This window comes from Gobio gobio (genome assembly GCF_949357685.1).
Source record: "Gobio gobio genome assembly, chromosome: 18".
Classification (NCBI taxonomy): domain Eukaryota; kingdom Metazoa; phylum Chordata; class Actinopteri; order Cypriniformes; family Gobionidae; genus Gobio; species Gobio gobio.
The window spans coordinates 31,492,772-31,518,375 of NC_137111.1; the positions used below are offsets into that span (position 1 = coordinate 31,492,772).

Sequence of the window (25,604 nt, forward strand, 5' to 3'; positions counted from 1 at the left end):
ATTATCATGTTATTATAGCTATTATAAAAGATTATAATATAATAGTATTACATTATAATAATATTATAAAATATTATTATATTTACACAAAAATATGTGTAAATTCTGACTTTACCATGAAAATTGGACACTCACTATGTCTTATTATAGTCATTGTTCTTAACACATACACAGAAATCCAGTAGGTAGGCCTACTTTAGAGATCGATCGATCGATGATAGATTTAGATAATAATAATCGTTGATTGGTTTTTAGATATCAGCAACCTCTTGCCTTGTTGCATCATTTCATCGTGGTCCGGGAGTGCGCATGCCCTGAGTCTTCATCTGTAAAAGACCCCCCGTCATTGGTAGATGCAGCACATGTCTATAAGTGCCGGCCGGTTTTTACAAGCGCTCTCCATTCCGCTCCGTTCCAAGCGCGCGCACGCTGCTGATGAGAAAAGCCTGGTACCTCTTATAAACGGGTGGAAAGACTGAGCGGGAAAATCATGGAGGAGGAGAAGAAAAGCGAAATCAATGGACACGCCGGGCACAAAAGCCCATTGCCAGCGGTCTCACTAAATTCAGAAAAGAAAAGCTTTAAAGACAGGTTGATGGGCTTCTTCAAAAGAAACCTCTTAGTGATCCTGACGGTCTCCGGGGTTCTGGTGGGCGTAGGGCTCGGGATGATGGTCCGGAACATGAACCTAACCCGAGCGCAGATGACTTATTTCGCCTTCCCCGGGGAGATGCTGCTGAGGATGCTCAAGATGATCATCCTTCCTTTAGTGGTTTGCAGTTTGATTTCTGGCGCTGCGAGTCTGGACACGCGCTCGCTGGGCAAGCTCGGAGGAATCGCCGTGGGTTACTTTCTGGTGACCACTCTTATCGCTTCATCCATCGGGATTGCGCTCGCCTTCATCATCAAACCCGGCGTGGGAGCCGGAGCGCTGAACACCAACTTGGGGCTGGAAGGTGTAAGCGCCAACAAAGAGACAGCGGATTCGTTTTTAGACCTTGCAAGGTATCATTATGGTTATGAAAATTACTAATAATAATATAGTAGACATTTGTGATAAAAAAATAATTCAACGTGAGAAAGAAAGCAGTCAACTATGGCAGCAATTAATCCACTCCTCCTGCAAGTTGCCGGTTGTAGCCTACAGTATGTGCCACATACAAGAATGCAAAAGGCATGCAGAGATTTAAATCACCCTTTACTTGCAGATCATGTGACAATAATTCCATACTTTATATCTTTTTTTCTTTTCTTTTCTTTTCTTTTCTTTTCTTTTCTTTATATATTCTTTTCTTCTAGGTATTTATTTCACCTACTGCAGTGCATTTATTGCCTCAGACAGGGAAAGAAGAGCTGGAAAAACAGCAGGAAAAAATCTCATATTTCTGGCAAAAGGAGAATGTTTTAGACAGAAAGCATAGTGGGAGTTTGGCAAAAGTGGGACATCAAGTAAAGTGGGAGAAAAAGCTTCTACAGATCAGGAAACATTCTTAACTGTCACTAATAAGGGTCATTGTCATTCTGAAAATGTTATTATTTGCCTGGTATCATCATAATGCACATCATCATGTTTCAACATCTCTGTGAACACATGAAAATGTATCAACAAATTCAACCGATCCTCTAAAAGCATCTATAAATATTACAAATCACTGATACTAAATTTTTTATGTTTTTAAAAGATGATTGGAAGGACAATTACACAAATGTATTGTATTTAATTGGTTGTCTGTTTTAAGTGCCGTATCTTTTTTTCCGTAACATGTCAAGGAATATACTTTGTGACACTTTCTGAAACTCTGATTGATTTTGACCATTATGTACTACATTATGTACGTATGTACATAAAACATTGCTGTGCTATAGGACGGAATAAGGTGGCTGCCCATGAGTTACCTTTCTGATGGTTTTACATGATTTTTTGCAGGACATACATGGTCTTCATCCATCCAAGTTGATGTAGATGATGGACAAAACGGATGGACTACCAGTTGGTGGGGTCGCAATCGACCTGGTAGTGGTAGATCTGTATCAAGCTAGTTAGGGTCAATAGATAACCATGTTGCAAAAAAAATGATTATTTGTTTTTGAAACAGACAAAGGAAATTAGATTTTTGTAAATTCCAGCAAACATGTTTGCTATTAACTTAACATCCACTAATTTGTAATTTATATTTTACAAAATTACATCAAATTTAATCACAAAATTTGAAAAACAACAAAAAAAAGGGGTATTGTTCACCCCAAGTGGACCAAATGTGCACATATCTTGAAACCTGAAACCTGTTAGAAAAAAGTCTTGAAAGTTTATCTTGTTGAAGTATAAATCTTATGCAATTATAATCAGAACTTGAGGAATGACTATATAATAGGCTTGCATGAACCTGGAAAAAAATGCACTCCTCTTTGCCTCATAGTTTACAGGGTTACTAGATTAATCCTCTTTTAAATCAGGTCATATGGTGAATAAGAGCTAAAACTCATTTTAGTTTAAAATAATCTATCCTGTAGCCTGTGTGAAAGAATGTCTGTTTAGATAAAAATATGGATCTGCATGGATCAATGCATAACTTCTTTATCTGCATGGATCAATGGAAAACTTCCTTTACAGGTCCATCATGATGAAAACTGGTGGGAATTTAGCAATGGAACACCAGTGGTGTCCATCTGTGTTGATAAGAGCTCATTTTTACACATGTCTGCATCACTGGTTTATCTTTCTTGCTTGTTTTTCCTTTTCAGAAACCTGTTTCCATCCAACCTGGTGGCTGCAGCTTTCCGCTCAGTGAGTTACTTTTTTCTCTCCAGCTGTCCCCAAAACACACACACACACACACACACACACACACACACACACACACACACACACACACACACACACACACACACACACACACACACACACACACACACACACACACACACACACACACACACACACACACACACACACACACACACACACACACACACACACACACACACACACACACACACACACACACACAAAATGAATATTTGTGGATCACTTCCTCCATGTTAACAGCCCCTTCATCTCCAATTGAGAGAGTCACAAAATGGAGTAACCATTTTTGTCCCTGCTCAATAAATACCTCCCATCCTCTCTCACCACTAAGCAACCAGGCAGTTACCATAGAAAGCTGATTCCATTCCTTGGTGCCTGGCAACCTGGCTTAGTTCACTTAGTTGTACCACACGGTCAGCTCCTCAACATTGAGCACGCTCTGCTCAAAATAAGGTCAGGGGGTTCGGTGGTCGGGGTGGGATATAACATATAACATCTGTGCACAACCTCATTGACACAAACTAAGTTATCTATTTGCTAAAAAAAATGTTTTCCTAAAGGATAGAGTAGCTTTAAAAAGAGAAACAGGGTCATTGTGCGAATGGGATGTTTCTTTATCCAGTGGGAGAATGTTTCTCTATCCAGTGGGATTTCCATAGAGTCCATATAGTCTTTAAAGAAGAAGAGACAGATTAGCAGGATTAATACAGAAATGCCTGGGAATTATTTTAATGGCCTGTTAAATATGGACTTGTCTAAACTAATTTGTGTAGATCTATTCTAGGTTGTTTTTATTATCTCTAATGGAAATATGTTTGTGGATTAAATTTTGTTATCACAGGAAAGTAAACATCAGATTATGCAAACACAGTCTGATTTAAAGACCATTACTGATACAGGGGTGTAAATAGTTCATCACAATATGATATGATATCGATTCTCATAGCCAGCGATATGATATTTGCCGATACCAGTGATACAATTGTATGTGCCTATTTTACACAACCAGATACATTTTTGTTAAATCACAAATGCAACAAAAACATGTAACATGAACATTTATCTGAAAATTGCACACCCTGTACCCCAACTGGGACATAAACAACAAAAAAATACACTTTAGATTTTTAAATAATAATAAAAAAAAAATTTTTTTAACATTGACAACAGTCAAGAAAGTCTGTCAGGCTTCTGTGCTAAAATGTGCAATGTGTAAAATCCAGTGCAAATCCTCATCAGAAAACAACCAAAACTCCAGTTGAATAAAAAAAGTAAGATGTTAAAACTTATATTTATTTTTTATTTTATTTTAGTTTTTTGGCTGCTACTTGAAGCTACATTGGCACATGCAGACTTGCTGGGCTCAATGCTAAGAACATCTTCTAAAGATAACTAAATTACAAGCAGTAGCGAGCAAAAACTTTTCAGGCACTGAAATTTAAAAAAGTAATCAAATGTACAATAACCCTGCTTAGTCTTCAATGTATAAATTAAATATAGATTTATAATATTTAAAAGTTATAGTAAAGAGCCATGAGAGATTTTCTCTTTGTCTTTTGTTGTTTGATTAAAGGGGTTCACTTTAAAATGAAAATTACCCCATGATTTACTCACCCTCAAGCCATCGAGTATGTGACTTTCTTCTGCCAGACCACCTTTCGTATTCAACTTATGCAGAAATTTACATCATGTCAGTTTTCATAAGTAGATATTTTACTTTATAACATTTTAAATGTGGATATTACTCTTACAAAACCCTATCGATTCACTTCAGAATGCCTTTATTAACCCCTCTGAGCTGTGTGGAGTACGTTTACTATGGATGGGTGCACTTTTTTGAGCTTCAAACTCAATGGGCCCGTCACTGCCATTATAAAACTTGGAAGTGTCAGGATAATTATTAATATAACTCTGATTGTGTTCATCAGAAAGAAGAAAGTCACATACACCTCGGATGTCTTGAGGGAGAGTAAATCATGGAGTAATTTGCATTTTAAAGTGAACTACTCCTTTAATGACACGTCAATTTAAGAGCGAATGCCCTGATCCATGAATATACTGATACACATGTGTTTTCTTGTTGTTGTTTACATTCACTTAAGACATAACCGGCAGTCAAAAATGTATTGAGTGTGTGCCCTGTGATGGACTGGCCATCTGTTCAGGGTGCTTTCCCCTGCCGCTAACCTAAGAAACTGGGATAGGCTCCAGCCCTATGAACTATAAGTCGTATAAGTAACAGAGAGAGAGAGAGAGAGAGAGAGAGAGAGAGAGAGAGAGAGAGAGAGAGAGAGAGAGAGAGAGAGAGAGAGAGAGAGAGAGAGGACATAACTGGCTGTGTTTACTAGGATATTCGCCAAGACTGGCATTCTGAAATAATTGTATCTGTATTTGTTCGCTCAACCACAAAAGAAGCAAAAGAGAATTCACTCTCTGTGTGTGCACTATGGATGTGTGTTTTCACACAGCGCTCATTTGATCAATGTATCGATATTTTTTGTATGTAAGCATATGTTTTTCTATGTAATCATAGAAACACACATGGACCTCTATCACCACTGCGGCGAGATCTAGACCTGTTTTTTTACGAAGTTTAACTTTCAAAAATGTATCATGAGACCCTGCGTTCTTTCATGCGTTCACTTATTCCTCAGCACAACGCTTCACTTTTTTAAAATGCAGAATCAATGCATTCTGTGTAAACAGCGTCCCACTCTTCTAAACTGTTCAAAAAGTGAACAAATGCTACTTTCATTAAAGTTAGCATGAAACAGAAGTATTGATGGTCTACCCTATTGTGGCATATAATATAACAGATTGAAACGGCTACTCGAACAAGATCAAATGTAGGGCGGGACTTGATTTTGTTCATCAGGAATTGATTGGATCATTGGATCGTTGTCATTTGCTATTGCTGTGATCCCATGACAGGTTTTCCTGCACTCCCGCAGTAAACACGTCAGCAGAGAAGGGAAAAGATATCATTGCAAGAGGGAGGGGAAGTTATTTTGATTAAAGATTACAAAGGCACATGAATTAAAAAAAATATAATTATGTGCACGGATAAATAATTTATAATAAATACTGCAACATTCCATAAAAAATAAGTTGTCAACTTTGATTTCATGGTGACTTTAACACCACTCCGCCACGATTTCGCAGTTTTTTTTACATAGCCGAAAAGGTTTAGTTCACCCAAAAATGAAAATTCTGTCATTAATTACTTACCCTCATGTCCTTCGACACCCGTAAGACATCTTGGGAACACAAATGAAGATATTTTAGTTGAAATCCGATGGCTAGTTTTTGTGCGCAAAAAAACCCTAAATAACGACTTATATAGTGATGACCGATTTCAAAACACTGCATCATGAAGCTTCCAAGCGTTATGAATCAGTGAGTCGATTCAGCGGTTTGGATCGCCAAAGTCACGTGATTTCAGCAGTTTGGCGGTTTGACACGCGATCCGAATCATGATTCAACTCGCTGATTCATAACGCTTCAAAGCTTCATGATGCAGTGTTTTGAAATCGGTCATCACTATATAAGTCGTTATTTAGTTGTTTTTTTTTGCGCACAAAAACTATTCTCGTCGCTTTATAAAGTTATTGTAGAAGCACTGTAGTGAGATGGACTTTGTAACGACGTCTTTAGTACCTTTTAAGGGTCTTGAGAGTGTAAAGTGCATTGTTCCAATGGAGGCCTTTCTGAGCCATCAGATTTCAACTAAAATATCTTCATTTGTGTTCCGAAGATGAATGGAGGTCTTACAGGTGTCGAACGACATGAGGGTAAGTAATTAATGACATAATTTTCATTTTTGAGTGAACTAACCCTTTAAGGCATTTTTCCATAGTTCAGTGCCACTGCCACGTCTCCCGCTTTTAACGCAAGAACGCAGTCTGTGCGAAATGTGCCTATTCCGTTCATACTTTTAAAATAGGAAGTAGGCGAAAACTAAACTGATTGGCTTAGCTCATATAATTGGAGTTTTTGAGTAACAGGGGTTCTGAATAGCTGGGGATCACTGTCATTGTCTCTGTGTGTACCAGTCTCAAAGTCCTCTTCAGCTAAACTTTAAATGCTGCTTTTGTGAGTATTTTGGCACTAGACATGCACAGAAACACGCTCAGTGCAGAGAAATAATCAAATGCATCACAGTTCATGAAGGCAAACACTGGAATGGTTTAAAATTGTCCAAAATAGCTCTTTGATAAGCACTGCATGTAGCTCATGATGTTTTCCTCCTCTGTCTCTCACTCTTTTCACAGTATGCCACTGATTACAAGATGGTTCTTGTTGCAAATGGAACAAATGGAACAAATGGAACCCTCAACTACCAGAAGGTACATGATCTCTTTATTTTCTAAGAATATTTTATTATTATATTACAGTTTTTCTCAATTACTAACACACAATTCATGAAACAATTCACCATTTTCTCACAACTATGCACAATCTTGTATCTACACACCAACTTGTAAAAACCTCTTCCACGTCAAAATCAAATATTTCAGTCAAAAACGTATTCACTTCTGTCAAAATCAAACTTTGGCCTCAGATGACAAACACAACCTGCAAATGCAGACTACTTTCCTGCCCAGAACAATTCATAACGCTGTAACAAAAACCTCTTATTGGGATTAAAGAATAATTTAACGGCTCAGTGTCTATTACAGTATACAACATAAATGAAAGAGTGCAGATAGAGTAAAATGAGCTTGTAAGAGATGAGAGTAAAAGGAGAGTAAAGTGATCTTACAGTAGATGAAGGTATATTAAATAGTTGATCTTACAAGAGAAGAACAGTTCAAAAACTTAATATGAACTGTGTATGCAACACAGTACAGTATACTGTCAATTACAGTAACACATAAATAAAGAAATAAATTTGCCATCCTTTGGCCAAATTTCATTACAGTATACAGTACAATAGGAGTTTCTTGGTAGTCTGACGAATTTGAGGGTGTACATGTGCTACAGTTTACTGGACACAGAAGAGTGAAATTTCTCCGATATAAAGTACTGTACTGTATGTGTACTGTAACTGTGTTTAAAGTATAAAACCCTGTCGATGATTCTAGGATGCAATTTCTAAAGCACAATCAGCTGTGCTCCTGTTTATATCATCCCGAGATTCTGATTGGTCTGTCATCATTTTTGCTACTGAATGTTTACTGATGGCTGTTACAAGTACACAGGAGGCAGACACAGATGTTAACAGGTAAGGGTAGTTTATTAGACCACAGTAGAGCAGGTGTTGTGGAGCAGGTGAGTAAACCGGTTGTTGGTAGATTAGAAGGTGATACGAGAGAGAGAGAGTTACTGTCTTTTGTTTTGTAGATGGAAGGACGCTGGAGCCTGGAGGTCGCTGGAGACTGGAGATTGTTGGAGACTGTAGATCGCTGGAGTACTGAGGGACGGACAGGAACACACCCACACAGCAGACAAGGAACACAGAAGGAAGGAGACACGCTGGAGACAGGTAAGTATCAGTAGTAGAGTCCTTGAGGTAAGCATAGCCTGAAGTATATGCGAACAAGACCGGACGTGGAGTGCTGTGTGGTTGTGAGTCTTGTAGTGCTGGTGATGAGTGTGGTGATGAGGTGCAGGTGATGGTGATCAGTACTCTGGGGAAGGAGTGCGCTGTGATTGGTGGAGGGTGGAACCTGACGTGTCTGTGACAGTACCCCCCCCTCCACGGCCCGCTCCAGAGGGCCGAGAACCCCGACGCCGTGGTGGACGTCCTCTACCCCGCGGAGCTGGCTTCTCAGGATGACTGTCGTGAAAGGTCTGGAGTAAACTGGGATCTAAAATGTCGTTCCTTGGGACCCAGGAGCGTTCCTCGGGACCATATCCTTCCCAATCCACTAGATATTCCAGCTGACCACCACGACGTCGGGAGTTCAAGATCTCATTGACCTTGTAGGCCGTACCGTCCTCCAGGATGAGTGGAAGGGGGGGTTCGGCGGGAACTACGTCAGGTCCTGTGGGAGAAACAGAGGGGTGGTGAGCTTTCAGCAGTGAGACATGGAAAGTGGGATGTATGCGATACCCTTGTGGCAGACGTGGCAGTTGATAGGTGACTGGATTGACCTGCTTGGTGATGGGGAATGGGCCAATGAACCTGGGACTCAGCTTTTTGCAAGGCAGACGCATTCTGATATCTCTGGTAGATAGCCACACCAGCTGACCAGGCTGGAAGACAGGGGTGTCAGAACGTCGGAGATCAGCTACCATCCTGCGTCTGCACAGGGCCCGTTGCAACTGATGGTGGGCTGAGTCCCAGACCCTCTCGGAACCAGTAGTCCACTGCAGGAACGTCGGAGGGTTCCCCATCCCAGGGGAACAGTGGAGGTTGAAAGCCGAGTACGCACTGGAACGGGGTGAGTCCTGTGGTCGACTGTCTCAGAGAGTTTTGGGCGTACTCGGCCCAACCCAGGAACAGGTTCCAAGAGTCCTGGTGGTCATGACAGAAGGTACGTAGGAAGCGGCCAATTTCCTGTACCTTCCTTTCCGTCTGCCCGTTTGACTGTGGATGTTACCCCGACGTCAGGCTAACGGCCACACCTAGGAGTGAGAAGAACGATCTCCATACTCTGGATATGAACTGGGGACCTCTGTCTGATACAATGTCCTCTGGTACTCCGAAGTAACTAAAAACTTGGTTGAAGAGTGTCTCAGCTGTTTCCATGGCAGTAGGCAGACCTGGGAGTGGGATCAGACGACAAGATTTAGAGAAATGATCTACCACTACTAGAATGGTGGTATTACCCTCTGAGACCGGCAGGTCAGTGATGAAATCTACTCCTAGGTGTGACCATGGGCGTTCTGGAACGGGCAGAGGAAGGAGCTTACCAGCTGGAAGATGACGTGGAGACTTGGAAATGGCACACTCCCTACAGCCCTGCACGTACCTTCTGACATCCTTAGCCATCCCTGGCCACCAGAAGCGTTCTTTTAGGAACGAGAGGGTTTCATTGACCCCCGGGTGAACAGTACCAAGTGACGTGTGAGCCGAGTGAATGGTGGGAGTGCGTCGTGTCCGAGTGAGGTACAGCAAGCCAGGTGGACAGCCCGGCGGAGGGTTTGTGGAGGCATAGGAGGAGGGGATGGTTTCTTCAGACCAGGTAATAGGACTTACGATGAGGGAGCTTGGAATAATGGGTTCTGGTTCTTCGGTCTGTTCGTCAGGAGCATGCAGACGGGAGAGAGCATCAGCTTTAAGATTCTTGGTACCGGGACGATAGGAGATGGTGTAATTGAAACGGGAGAAAAACATAGCCCAACGGGCTTGTCTGGGGTTTAGTCTCTTGGCTGATCGAAGATACTCAAGGTTTTTGTGATCTGTTAGCACCAGGAACGCATGTTTGGCTCCCTCCAACCAATGCAAGCTTGACTGCAAGGAGTTCCCTGTCACCGATGGAGTAGTTGACTTCCGCCGGGCTGAGCTTGCGGGAGAAGAAGGCGCATGGATGGAGTCCACTGGGCGTCCCCTGCTGCTGCGATAACACCGCTCCCACTCCGGTTGTGGAAGCATCCACCTCCACGACGAAGGGCCTTTCCGGGTCTGGATGGACTAGTAGGGGAGCGGTGGTGAAGGCTTTCTTGAGTTGGCTGAAGGCGTTGGTGGCTGCCGGGGTCCAGGACAGAGACTTGGGCTTATTGCGTAACATACTGGTGAGTGGATGAGTGATAGAGCTGTAACCTTTGATGAATCGTCTGTAGAAATTGGAGAAACCTAGGAAGCGTTGGAGTTCTTTTATGGTAGTGGGTTCTGGCCAGGTTGTGATGGACTCCACCTTCCTCTCGTCCATCCGGATGCCACTGTGATCTATGTGGTATCCCAGGAAGGAAACGGATGCTTGGTGGAAAGAACACTTTTCGGCCTTGAGGAACAGATGGAACTGATGTAGACGGTTGAGGACCTCCGCAACGTGTTGGCGATGTTCGGCCTGGCTCCGGGAGTAGATGAGGATGTCGTCGATGTAGACTAGGACGAATCGATGGAGAAACTCCCGGAGCACCTCATGGATGAAATCCTGGAATATGGAGGGGGCGTTTACCAATCCATACGGCATGACGAGGTATTCATAGTGTCCAGTAGGGGTAATAAAGGCAGTCTTCCACTCGTCCCCCTCACGTATCCGGATGAGATTGTACGCGCTGCGGAGGTCCAACTTGGTGAACACAGTGGCACCACGGAGATGTTCGAGGGCTGCTGGGACGAGAGGAAGGGGATACCGGAACTTAACAGTGATTTTGTTGAGGGAACGATAATCGATTGCATGTCCGCAAGCCTCCGTCCTTTTTTGCCACAAAGAAGCTGGATGCAGCAGGGGAAGTAGACGGCCTGATGTAACCTTGGGCGAGGGCTTCCTGGATGTATTCCTCCATGGCCTTCTCCTCCGGGATGGATAGTGGGGATATCTTACCCCTTGGTGCTGGTTCACCCGGAAGCAGGTCGATGGCACAGTCCCATGGCCGGTGTGGAGGCAGCTTGGAAGCCCGTTGCGGGCAGAAGACATCACTGAAGGGGGCGTAACATTTTACATTTACATTTACATTTATGCATTTGGCAGACGCTTTTATCCAAAGCGACTTACATTGCATTCAAGATACACATTTTTACATTTTTGTCAATTCTTGCTTTCCCTGGGAATCGAACCCATAACCTTGGCGTTGCTAGCGCCATGCTCTACTGTTTGAGCTATAGGAAAGCTAACACTTGGGGACATCGACAGAGCGTTGTTCAACTGGACTTTCGATGGATGTGGCACAGAGAGTCAGATCAGCCAGAGACGAGGTTGGAAGAGGAAGTTCAGTTAGACATTGAGAGAAGCAAGTGTCGCCCCACTTCAGGATTTCGCCCGTCTTCCAGGAGATGGTAGGGTTGTGCTGCTCCAACCAGGGGCGCCCCAGAACCACGTCAGCAGTCGAATCCTCCAGAACCAGTATGTGAGCCTCTTCCCGGTGTAAAAGCCCTACTTGGAGAGTGACTGGTCCAGCCACGGTACGGACGTGCTTGCGACTGAGGGGTCTTCCGGTTATTGAGCTGATCCTGTAGGTGGTCGGAGACAGAGTGGTCTTGAGGCGTAACTGGCGGCAGATGGCACCGGAGAGGAAGTTGCCGGCTGACCCCGAGTCGAGGAGCGCGACCACTGAAAGTGAGACATTAGCGGCAGTAAGGGTGACGACAGTGGTGAGTGGTTTCATTTTATGATCAGCAGGAATAATGGCACTCACCATGGGTTGCGGAGGTCGTGTGGGGCATGCAGCTATGACATGCCCAGGCTCACCACAATACAGGCAGAGACGTTGGGTCAGCCAACGGCGGCGTTCTTCAGGGGTTAGTCGGGAGTTCTCTAACTCCATGGGTTCGTGGGCTGGTTCTGGGGTGCTGACGGGTTCGGATCGGCGGAAGGGCACGTTGAAGGGATACTGGTCCTGGTGCTCTTGGATGCACGCCTGCATGCGAGTGGCGCAGCGAATGGAATGCTGGATGAACTTCTCAAGGCCGATGGAGTCCTCGCATGCAGCGAGATGCAGCCGTACCCGAGGTTCCAATCCTTGCCGAAATGTTATCAGCGCCTGTTCATTCCATCCGCTGACTGCTGCAAGCGTTCTGAATTGCAAAGCATAATCGTAAATAGACATGGATCCCTGTTTTAAATTAAAAAGTTTCTCACCAGCTGAAGAATCTGTGATCGGTTTTCCAAACACTTCCCGGAAGTGGGAAATGAACGCTGCGTATGATTGCGTTACCGCACCCTGTTGTGACCAGATGGAATCGGCCCACATTAATGCTTTGCCGCTGAGCTGAGAGATAATGAAGGCGATCTTGGAAGTGTCGCTCGGGTACAAGTGCGGCTGCATCTCCAGGACCAGTGTGCATTGCAGCAGGAAGCCGCTGCAATTCTCCGCCGATCCTGAGTAGGGCGCCGGTTTGGCCATGGGACTAGCATACAGAGGTAGTGAAGGAGGGTTGTTGACAGATGGGTTAGTGTTCGCTGGTGCAGGTGAATGAACAGTAGCTGGAGTGGGTTGTGGAGGAAATGTACGCCGAAGCGCATCTACCAATTCCTGGAATGGATCCGGTTGGCTCATACTGGGTCTTCGGTATGGTCCGGTCTTCTGTTACAAGTACACAGGAGGCAGACACAGATGTTAACAGGTAAGGGTAGTTTATTAGACCACAGTAGAGCAGGTGTTGTGGAGCAGGTGAGTAAACCGGTTGTTGGTAGATTAGAAGGTGATACGAGAGAGAGAGAGAGTTACTGTCTTTTGTTTTGTAGATGGAAGGACGCTGGAGCCTGGAGGTCGCTGGAGACTGGAGATCGTTGGAGACTGGAGATCGCTGGAGTACTGAGGGACGGACAGGAACACACCCACACAGCAGACAAGGAACACGGAATGAAGGAGACACGCTGGAGACAGGTAAGTATCAGTAGTAGAGTCCTTGAGGTAAGCATAGCCTGAAGTATATGCGAACGAGACCGGACGTGGAGTGCTGTGTGGTTGTGAGTCTTGTAGTGCTGGTGATGAGTGTGGTGATGAGGTGCAGGTGATGGTGATCAGTACTCTGGGGAAGGAGTGCGCTGTGATTGGTGGAGGGTGGAACCTGACGTGTCTGTGACAATGGCTAAATGTGTGCTTTTTGAGTTTTCTGCTATTGCAGAGTTTTGCAGAAATCATTAAGAAAATTGGAATGTGTCTGAAAACATGTGAAATGTGTTTATAGTTTTGAGAAATGTGTCTTTGTTTTGCACTCTAAAAAATGCCGGGTTAAAAACAACCCATGTTGGGTTCAAAATGGACTAACCCAGCAATTGAAAAAAAAAACGACCAAGATGGCGGCGCGAGTAGATCGCGAGGCTCAGCGTCTCTCCAGATTCTGCAATTTTGCGGTATTTTTCTTGTTCATCTCGGGTCTGTTCGTACAGAACAGTTGTGCTTTTACATCGTACACCCGTTGTGAGCTTTTGGATATTGGTTTGCGAATTTCCGACAGTTTTATGGACAATCTTCAACTCCTTCCTGAGATCGCTAGGACGCCCGAGGCGATGCGCTCTGCCCGGCCGGGCGGAAGTGCTAGAAGGCGGCGCTGTGATCGTAAACAAAGGCGGGGTAAGCGTGGAGGTCTAAGAGCTAAGCTAAGGCTAACTCCTTACCGGCTCTCTTTACCCAGCATTTTCCTTGCCAATGTACGATCGCTAGTGAACAAAATGGAGGAGATTCGACTCAGCATTACACACAGTAAGAAACTTTTGAACTGTAACGTCCTAATCTTCACTGAAACCTGGTTAAACAGCGGAATACCGGACACCGCTATTGAGCTAGCGGGACACCACACACTCCGGGCGGATAGAACACTAGATGGCTCCGGGAAGAGCAGAGGGGGTGGATTGTGCATTTATATTAACAAAGCTTGGTGCACAAACTCTGCTATTGTTGGGAGTCATTGTTCAGCTAACCTGGAGTTTCTCATGGTTAAATGTAGACCGTTTTATCTACCACGGGAGTTCACTTCCACCATTATAACTGCAGCCTATATTCCCCCGGATGCTGATGCCAAGCTTGCTATGAAAGAACTTCACGCAGCCATCAGTAAACAACAGACTGATCACCCGGAAGCTGCGTTTATTGTTGCAGGTGACTTTAATCATTCAAACCTAAAGTCAGTGCTACCCAAGTTTCACCAGCATGTTTCCTGCCACACCAGAGGAAACAAAACCTTAGACCATGTATATACAAACATGGCTGGAGCTTACGTTGCGACACCCCTCCCCCACCTGGGACAGTCAGACCACCTCTCTTTGTTTCTATCACCCAAATATTCACCCCTCATCAACCGTGTGAAGCCATCAGTAAAGACCATCAAGGTGTGGCCTGCGGGGGCAGACTCCACACTCCAGGAAAGGTTTCTAAACACAGACTGGAGTATGTTTGCTTCTCAAGCCACCAGTGCCGCTCACACGGACATTGACTCATTCACTTCCTCTGTATTGGATCATATCAATACCACCATCGACAGTGTTACAACCCAGAAACAGATCACCACATACCCTAATCAGAAGCCTTGGATGAACAGGGAAGTTCGACTCCTGCTGAAGTCACGCAATACTGCCTTCAGATCAGGTGATGCACAAGCCTACAGTACGTCCAGGGCAAACCTGAAGAGGGGCATCAAAAAGGCCAAGCACTGCTACAAGCTAAAGATAGAGGGTCACTTTTCCAACTCTGACCCTCGACGCATGTGGCAGGGCATTCAGGCTATCAGTGACTACAAACCCACCCACTCCACCCCCGCAGCCACTGATGTCAACTTCCTGAACGAGCTAAATTACTTTTATGCTCGTTTTGAAAGAGACAACAGAGAAACTGCCACCAAGCTCAAACCCTCAGCTGACCACCCACCAATCACACTCTCCTCCACAGATGTCTGCAAGGCACTGAGCCGGATCAGCGCACACAAGGCTGCTGGACCAGACAACATCCCTGGACGTGTGCTCAGGGCATGTGCGGAGCAGCTCGCTGGGGTTTTTACAGACATTTTCAACCTGTCTCTTGCCCAAGCAGCTGTACCTTCATGCTTTAAACGCACTTCCGTTGTGCCAGTGCCAAAACACTCTAGCCCGAGGTGCCCTAATGACTACCGCCCTGTAGCACTCACACCCATCGTCATGAAGTGCTTTGAGCGGCTGGTCCTGGAACACCTAAAAGACTCTCTACCATCCACATTGGACTCACACCAGTTTGCCTACCGCAGCAATAGGAGCACAGAGGATGCCGTTTCCATGGCACTGCACTCTGTGCTCACCCATCTGGACCATAAGAACACGTATGCACGCATGCTGTTTGTTGACTTCAGCTCCGCATTCAACACTGTCATCCCATCCAAGTTAATAGCCAAACTTGGAGACCTGGGCATCAACACTTCAATGTGTAACTGGATTTTGGACTTCCTAACTGACAGACACCAGAATGTTCGTTCACCTGTTCACCTGCTCCACGTCCATCACACTCAACACTGGTGTACCACAGGGCTGTGTGCTAAGCCCGTTTCTCTACTCCCTCTTCACCGCCGACTGCAAGCCTGTGTATGGATCTAATTCTATCGTCAAGTTTGCGGACGACACTACGGTGATCGGGCTCATCAGCAACAACGATGAGACTGCCTACAGGGAAGAGATCCAGCACCTGGCCACATGGTGCGCTGATAATAACCTGCTCCTCAACACCACCAAAACGAAGGAGCTCATCGTGGACTTCAGGAAAGAGTCAAGAGGCACACACGACACCATCCACATCAATGGAATGGCTGTTGAGCGTGTCTCCAGTTTCAAGTTCCTGGGGACCCACATCTCGGCGGACATGTCGTGGACGACCAACACCTCCAGCCTGGTCAAGAAGGCTCACCAGCGCCTCTTCTTCCTGAGGACACTGAGGAAGAATCAGCTCTCCTCGGCTATCCTGGTGAACTTCTATCGCTGCGCAATAGAAAGCATCCTGACCAACTGTGTGGCAGTGTGGTATGGGAGCTGCTCTGTTGCGGAGCGCAAGGCACTGCAGCGGGTGGTGAAAACTGCCCAGCGCATCACAGGGACTCCACTGCCTGCCATCGAGCACATCCAGAGGAAACGCTGCCTGCATCGAGCTCGCAGCATCCTCAAGGACTCCTCTCACCCAGCCCACAGACTGTTTTCTCTCCTGCCCTCCGGCAGGCGTTTCAGGATCCACCGGACCAGGACCAGCAGACTAAAGAACAGTTTTTTCCCCAGAGCTGTCTCTTTATTGAACTCAAACCCCCGTTGATCCACTTCCCTCATAAACTGATAACTCTCCTACCTCACATCTTCCTTCACTTTGTTATTTGCACTACCGACTGTTTATCACAGTAACAACTGTTTACATATGCATCTTGCACTGCCATATCTTAACTGGATTATGCTCATTTGCACTGCCGACTGTATTTATAGTACCAATGTTTACATTTGCATTTTTGCACTGTACTTCTAAATGTAATATGCAACCACTTTCCACTGCACTTTACACTTTTTTTCCGGATAGCTCTGTCCATAATTTATTGCACTACCCTAATCCACTGCTATTCCTCATATTAGCCTAACATATTATTGTATACCTCTATCTGTAAAATTCTGTTTATAGTAATAGCCATCTGTATATTGTATTCATAGTACATATTCACCTGTAAATTCTGTTTATAGTAATAGCCATCTGTATATTTATTCACTGTACATATTCACCTGTAAATTCAGTTCTGTTTATAGTAATAACGTCTCTCTATTTATACATATTTATACATATTCAGTACATATCCATGTCCTGCACTTACGCATCCATTGTATATCCTGCACTTGCTGCTATTGCACTTCTGGTTAGACCTAAACTGCATTTCGTTGCCTTGTACTTGTACTTGTGTAATGACAATAAAGTTGAATCTAATCTAATCTAATCTAATTGGGTTGTGTTAACCCAGTGAATGGGTCGTTTTAACCCAGCGGTTGGGATAAATGTTTGCTTAAAACAACCCAATTGCTTTGAGCATTTTTAAGAGTGTGAGAATTGAATAAATGGTTTGGGAAATTGTGCCAAATGATTCAGTTATAGAGTGGTAGCAGCAATCGAGAAAAACTGTAATTAATTATTTACATTAATTTGATTGAAGTATTTTTATATGACAATAATAATATATTGAATCATTATATAACATTATTATGATTGTTAATAATAATAAATATTATTAATATGAATTAATATAATATATAATATTTAGTAGCATTAGGTCCTTCCTTTTTCTATATTAGGCATGCACTGTCAACAATTGTCAACACGCATCATGTCATTTGCTGAAATGTCAATTTAACCTTAGTTTTGAACTTAGTTTTGAATTTTTTTTTAACTCAAGTCCAGTTGGGGCTTCTTGGCTGGTTTTGTCCCAGGCCGCTCAATAGTGTTTGGCTCTTTGGCAGCCTTGAATGAGCTTGCTGTTTGTTTGCACAGGACCAGGGTTGACGCAGCCGGTTTTACTGCTCCTGTCCTACTGAGCACTCAAGCAGCTGGAGATGGCAAGCCTTTCCCAGAGGGCTTTTTTCCCTATGTGCCTCCCATGTGTCTGCGTTCTAGTCTCATCAATGTGCTTGTAGAATGACACAGAATGTGCCAAGAGATATTCAGATTTCAAATAATGTTCTAATGCCTCAAATAGGAACACCCAGACCCACATGCATGCAGACTTCCACAGAATTAGAATGACCTTCATTCACAAAGTTTATATGTCTCGCCACTTATCTAATTTGATCCATTTAACACTTTCATGTTCGAATATATCCCATCAGTGTTTCCTTCAAATTCAGTGTAAAATATGCAAAAATAAAAGCATTCACAGATGCAAACGATCTAGTGTGTGATTAGCCTTTGTATAAATCATTGGGTCTTCATTACATCCTGGCTCAGCTAAAATGTCTCGTATCTGCTGGTGCATGGGCAAATATGAGGGCAATCCCTCAGAACGCTTGAGATCCATAATTGCTTAAGTAGGGCTTACAGAACAACCAGTGCTGTGTGCCAAGTGATGAGCCATGCCTGTATGTGTGATAAAGCCCAGAACAAGAGAGGGATTCAGTCGAACAGTAGCTCAATCCCGTCAGATCTTCATCACCTGTGACCACAGTGCCACAACCGCTGAGGGAAAGTCTGTCTGAGAGCCAAGCCTCATGACGTTTTGGCTTTTGAAAGTCACTTGTCCATGCACAATTATATTAAGCTCAGTGACAGGAAATATGACATTGCACCAGTGAGTGGGAACATTAGTTCATATAGGTTACTTAGCAAATTCAGAATTTATCAGAATATGTCACATGTCGTTGCTGAAAACAATGTTATCATCAGACTTGTTTTTCTGTTGCATTGTTCGCCTTTAACCAATTCTCAACTGTGTGCTGCAAAGAAAACATTGAAAAAGGGTGAGAAGTAATATCCTAATATTTGAATGTCTAATTATGTAAGCCACTTTATAACAAAGACAAACATGTTTTGGTGGGTTTCAGGTTCTCTATGGAACAGATGCAGATGGAATGAATATTTTGGGCCTTGTTCTCTTTGCTATGATTTTTGGAGTTGCTTTGAGAAAGCTTGGGACAGAAGGAGAGGAGCTCATTCGCTTTTTCAATGCCTTCAATGAAGCCACTATGGTATTGGTGTCGTGGATCATGTGGTAAGTAAAGGTCTTTGATCAAATTGACATTTAATCCAGTCTAAGGTGTTGAACATTAATATATAATATAATATAATATAATATAATATAATATAATATAATATAATATAATATAATATAATATAATATAATATAATATAATATAATATAATATAATGATTTATAACATTATATATTGTCCCCATGATATACAATAGGGACATGAGATGTGTCATGAGATATATATATACACTTATATTCCTATAAAATATTTCAATATTTGCAAGTGCAGTATGTGTAACTTCGAAATACTAAAACATTCTATTAATATTCAACACTCAAATCTTAAAGAAAGCAAAACTTTACATTCTAAAATCTTAAGTTGCACTATGATGTCTGATACATTCTGTTCTTTTTTCCTTCAGGTATGTGCCATTTGGCATCATGTTCTTGGTTGGCAGTAAGATCGTGGAAATGGAAGATGTGGTTCTGTTGGTCACTAGTTTGGGGAAGTACATTTTTGCCTCTATCCTGGGCCACATCATCCATGGTGGCATTGTCTTGCCTCTTATCTACTTTGGGTTCACTCGTGAAAACCCCTTCAGTTTCCTGTCTGGCCTCATCACACCTTTCACCACAGCCTTTGCTACCTGCTCCAGGTGATTTGTTTTATTTCATATGTAGTCCTAAAAGCAAATTTAGGTGAGCTAAACTACATCCTTTTTTTCTATAAGAAAAAATTGCTTAATGCAGTCAATAATGCAGCTTAATGTTTGGCTTAATTTGGTTCCCAGAATGTGACTAACAAGCTTTGTTTACTTTTGTTTCCTGGAACCACCAAGGTGGTATTCCAGAAAGCAAGGTTTACCGTCACAAATACCTTGATAAACTCTCGGTTGATTAACCCAAACCTTGCTTACTCGAGGTATGCTGTTTCCAAAAACAAGTCTGGGAGTAAGTTCAGACAACTAAGAGTATGTTAACCGTGAACACACAAGACATTCTCAACAGAGCAACGAATCGATGATTCACCATGGAAACAGACGCTAAGATAAAGCGGGCCTTCTTTTGTTCAATGCCGATTTACATAACTTTCTTAAAGGGATAGTTCACCCAAAACATTTTTTTTTATGTTTATCTGCTTACCCCCAGGGCATCCAAGATGTAGATGTCTTTGTTTCTTCAGTAGAACACAAATTAATATTTTTAACTCCAACCGTTGAAGTGTGATAGTCGTATAATGCATGTCAATGGGGATATTTAGAGTATGAGAGCAACGAGAGTAAAAACACATAGACATATGAATCCTTATTTATGATATATGATTATGATGTATTTTTACCATGATAGTTTTGGGTAAACTATCCCTTTAAACATCGCCACCTTGGTGGTTGTGCAATCATTTTTTCATTCTCTTCGTTTAATAAGTGAATAAGGATTATATTGTTTGTTTGATGCTAATTAATTTAATGCAGATCCATGTGTGAGATGACAATAAAATAAATAATAAACATATTTGAATTGAATTAACATTTAAACATTAACTGGTTATAATAGTCCATTAGAATTAATGTATAATATTGGATATTATGTAACTGTAACTATATAACAAATTTGGATATATTAATATAACTATATTAATTATATAACACACATCTGAATACCTCTTCAGCAAACTAACCATGGATCATAACCTGCTCTGGAGAGTGAGTGTTCAGAGAGTGAGTTGCTATGGCTAGTTACATACCCTGAAAGTTACCTCTGTTTTTGAAACCGAAAGTTGAGGTTATCCGCTTGCTTACCCTTAAACATACCCAGGTATGTCACATAACCTGCTTTCTGGAATCTTACTTAAACTTTATGTTGTTGGAAATACAAAATCTTGATTTGTTGGCAAAGGGACCTTAATGGACCCTTTTCACAGAAGTGTTTTAACGGTAAATCCTGCAATATTTTTTGTATTTTATTTTTTTTATTTTTATTTATGTACATTTATAACACTAATACTTTGTATTTTATTACTTTTGCATCAAATTACAAAAAACAAGTTACCGCTGCTGTGAGGGTGTTTCTAATACAGTGTATATGGGAGTGATGGTAAAAATTAACCTATTTCTCTCTTTTCACTGCCGTTATCAATCCCACTCTATTTTTTCCCCTTTTTGAACGTTGTGAAATCACTATTGTGACATTTTTCTTTTGCCATTTAAGCAAATGGGCGCACACAAAAAATGTAATGTATTCTCTCATTCACAACTAATAGTTAACCCAACTATGACGACTTCCGCTCTGAGAAACCCGGAAATGTGAAAAGGGTCTATCAGGTTCTTGAATGGTCTTTTCCATAATTTGGTGGTTCATTTGCAGTCTCAGTCCTTTTAGACCAATCCAAAGTAGTGTTGTTATTGTTAACTAAATCTAAAACTATTGCGAAATGTTTTGGTTAATTGAAATAAAGTTAAATGTAAATATTACATGAAAGAAATACATTTTGAAAAACTTAAATGAAAGTTAGAAATGTTGCCTTTGCAACTAACTGAGATAAATAGGTTTAAGTTGAAATAATAAAACATAAGCACATAACAAAATTACTCAAATTAAAATACATATAAAATAAAAGCTAATTCAAAGCAATAAATATTATAATAGTAAATAAGTAATACTTAAAATAACACTGATTCAAAGTTATGTAATGGTCATGAAGTTACTAAAAGTTGGTTATACACCTTTTTTCCACCAATAGAATGGCTATGACCATTATTACATCTATTTTGTCATTACACACTCAAACCCTGTCTGTTTTCTGTGTCTGTGCAGTTCAGCGACCCTGCCCACCATGATGAAATGCATAGAGGAGAACAACGGTGTTGACAAACGAATCAGTCGGTTCATTTTACCGATTGGAGCCACTGTCAACATGGACGGAGCAGCCATTTTCCAGTGCGTTGCGGCTGTGTTTATTGCCCAGCTCAACAATGTTGAACTCAATGCAGGCCAGATCTTCACAATCCTGTGAGTGTACATCCCTACGAGGTCTTTCTTCAATCAGCAAGGAGTATTCATAGATACTGTGAACATTCCTGTATCTTACTGATTACATGCAACATGCGCTCTGTATCTAAACAAGGCAGAGATGCTAAGCTTGATCTAAATTTACAAGCAACGCACACTCACTTTCTGGAGCCTGTCCCAGTGTGGCAGGTTATCTGTAATGGGCGATACAGAACTTTGGCTCTAATGAAAGGATGGAAGGTGATAGCTTTTAGCATTATGGCACTTAAAGGGTTACTTCAGCGATTTAGCATTAAGCTTTGTATCAGTAGAAACCCGGTAGTATATTCAAATTATGGTACTTTCCCCCCTCATATCCCCATGAGACGAGAGAATTATGCAATTTATTTCTGGAAAAAATCCTCCGATGATGCAAATATCGTCATTTTGCGTCATCAGAAGATTTTTTGGCCAGAAGCTAGAAACTACAGCCAGTAGAAGGAGCTAGTTCCGTATGTTTTCAACGCGCCCACAGCAGAGGGATCAAAACGCCGGTGTAGGGAGTGGCCTCGTAGGGCAGCAAAGCAAGTGCATTCTTCATTCACATGAGACAAAAATACATTTTCTGTCTTTTCTCAGTCTAGATTAATAATTTCACATTTCTACTACATAAATGACCCAGTTTAAATACACAGTCATCTTCCCAGCGCTGAAGTGCCCCTTTAAGTATCCGCTTTTCTCCAGGGAAGTATACCATTGGTCGCTTTGGATGAAGTATCGGATAAATGACTGCTCACTTGCTTATTCACAGGGTGACAGCCACCGCTTCCAGCGTGGGAGCAGCAGGTATTCCAGCCGGTGGGATCATCACCATCGCTATCATTCTGGAGGCCATTGGTCTGCCCACCCATGACCTGTCACTCATGTTGGCTGTGGACTGGATTGTGTAAGACAGCTTTTACTATTTTACTCATATAAATATATTGAAATCATCCAACAAATGAATACATGATATCGATATTGTAATTAATACACTGATTAATTACAAGTAACCTTGTAGATCAGTATTTGCGAAGTGTTGTGTTTTTGAGATGCCATATCAGTGACACGTTTACATTTGGGAAAATGATATGATTAATTGCTTTTCATTTTTTCAAATAATTATTTTATTAATTTCTTATTAATAAAAAAGTATCTTATTAATAACACTTAAGTAAGTTTTTTTATAAATATTGTTTAAAAGAAGCATTAAAAGTGACAGTAAAGATTTTTTTATATGATGAAGGATTTCTATTTCAAATAAATGTTGTTCTTTTGAACTTTCTATTTATCAATGAATCCTGAAAAAATGGTTTGCACAAAAATATTATATCAGTTTTCAAAAGTAATAATGATAAGAAATGTTTCTTTGAGCAGAAAATCAGCATATTAGCATATTTCTGAAGGTGACACTGAAGAAAGTAATGAGCTTTATCATCACACAAATATATTACATTTTAAAATTATTAAAATACAAAACAGTTATTCTTTATAATAATTAATAATTATAATAATATTTCACATTATTTCTGTTTTTACTGTATTTTGATCTAAAAAATTCAGTCTTAGTGAGCATAAAAGACTTCTTACAGATCCCAAACATTTGAATGGATTTGAACTCATATTTGAACCCATGACCTTAATTGGCATAGCACTCACTAGCACCATGCTCTTCTGTTTGAGCTACATGAAGACATAGAATTATGATTTACAATATAGCTTAGATTTATGATTTTCTAGCCCTTGAGTTAACAAAATGTGTCTGATGTGTGATCAGCGACCGCACCACCACTGTTGTGAACGTGGAAGGGGATGCCCTCGGTGCCGGAATCCTTCACCACATCAATGAACGAGAGATGAAGAGACAACAGCAGCAGCATCAAGAGGAGCAGGAACTGCAGGAGGTGAAGGTGGAGGTGGTGGCTAATGTCAAGGCAGAAGAAGAGACCTCCCCGCTCGTCACACACCAGAACCAAGGAGAAAGCTCCTCACGTGAAACACTCAACGAAAAGGACGGTGTGGAGTCTGTGCTGTAAAGGGCTGACTGTGGTCTCCCATCTCTTTCTTCACTCTTTTCTCTCTTTCACTCTTTAAAAACCACTACACACATGATGTCACCACCAGTGTGAAGTTTACGTCAAACGTAAAGTTTACTCATTCCTGTGAATGGAACACTAATGGTCAGTTTGCTGTTTTACATTTAGTTTGAAGTACTTTACAAAAGAACAGGTTTTGTTATTTTAATCTTATCCAACTGTGCCAAAATGATATCTTATAATCGTTTTTTGTGTTTGAGAAAATGTCCCAGATTAAAAGGGAATATTTCCAGTCTGTGAGCAGAGATGGGTAGTAGGCTACTGAAAATCATTCACAGACTGACCTTTTGCTCTGTTTGTTTAGTATATTTTGTCTGACTGTGGGAAACATTAACTATTTCAAAGATAGGCCGGAAAGTATTTGCTGTAAATATTTGTGCCCCTAATGGCAAATTCTGTTGGTATAGTCTGGTGATTTATTTGGGACTATATCAAAACTGTGCATGTGTGCTTGTGAAGTACTCCTGTGAATTCTAGCTGATTCAGAGCTTGTGCTTTATGGTGTCAGTACTTTCAAATCTGATTTAAGTGAATACCAAGCTCAGAGATTGAGACAAAACTCAGGGTCACATATGATATTAAACCTGATGATGAGACACTACAGGGTCAAACATTTCCGAATAGACCTCCGTTCTCTACATACAAGTTTTATTTTGTTGTTTGACAAAAAAAGAACACCACTCATTTGGTATCTAGTGACATCTAGTGGAACGTGGGATTATAAGCAACGTAGGCGTGACTTTTATTTATACATTTTATGCCCAACTTTTAAGTTTGGTCATTAGTTAAGAAGTAAACCATTTTAAAACGACAATTTGATATGTATGAGTGAGTTTAATTTATTCTAATGGTTTAGCCTTTTGTACCGCATTGAAAAATATATTTCTTAATCTGTTGTCATTTAGATGAACTCTAACAACTATTAATCAGCAGTTGATTAGTGTGTTTTTTATATGCATTTTACCTCATGTACTTTTTCCACTATCCTTTAACTGTAAGTTGTCTTCTTGTTACCGATGTCTCTGTGTGTCTCTGCTTACAATTAAATTAAAAGCATTTGTGTCTCTGATTTACATACATAGACATTATCCTGCGTGTGTGATATTTTTTTTCTTGATAGTAATAATGTAACTTTAATTAACATTTGGAGACTTTATTTTAATTGCAAAGATTTATAGGTAATAATCGAACTCAATTCAAACAATTTCTATAACACGACTTTTAAATCCCAATCAAATAATCACAAACTACTGTCTGTGATTGGTTGGTTCTGACCAGCGCCGAAAAATGTATCACGCATGACATGACAATGGGCTATTTCAGCAGCGGCAATTTTTTAATAAACATTCTAATGTGTCAGCCAGTAGTCTCTCCACAATAACTAGTATTTGTTATGCATGCGTATTAATAAGAAACTTGAGTGGTATTACTGAATTTAGGCTCGTGCGTGTCGCTC

The 25,604-nt window shown here is 41.6% G+C and overlaps 1 protein-coding gene across 1 annotated transcript; it reads left to right on the forward strand.

The window, feature by feature from the left end:
• The first annotated feature begins 351 nt into the window (after nt 1–351).
• Nucleotides 352–25,510, forward strand: slc1a4 (solute carrier family 1 member 4). The gene is made up of 8 exons (XM_079842347.1): nt 352–1,005; nt 2,743–2,785; nt 7,078–7,152; nt 18,877–19,043; nt 19,448–19,681; nt 21,840–22,034; nt 22,825–22,959; nt 23,830–25,510. Exons 1-8 carry the CDS (start codon nt 491–493, stop codon nt 24,086–24,088), a joined length of 1,623 nt encoding a protein of 540 aa, XP_079698473.1. The 5' UTR covers nt 352–490; the 3' UTR covers nt 24,089–25,510.
• The last annotated feature ends 94 nt before the right edge of the window (nt 25,511–25,604 follow it).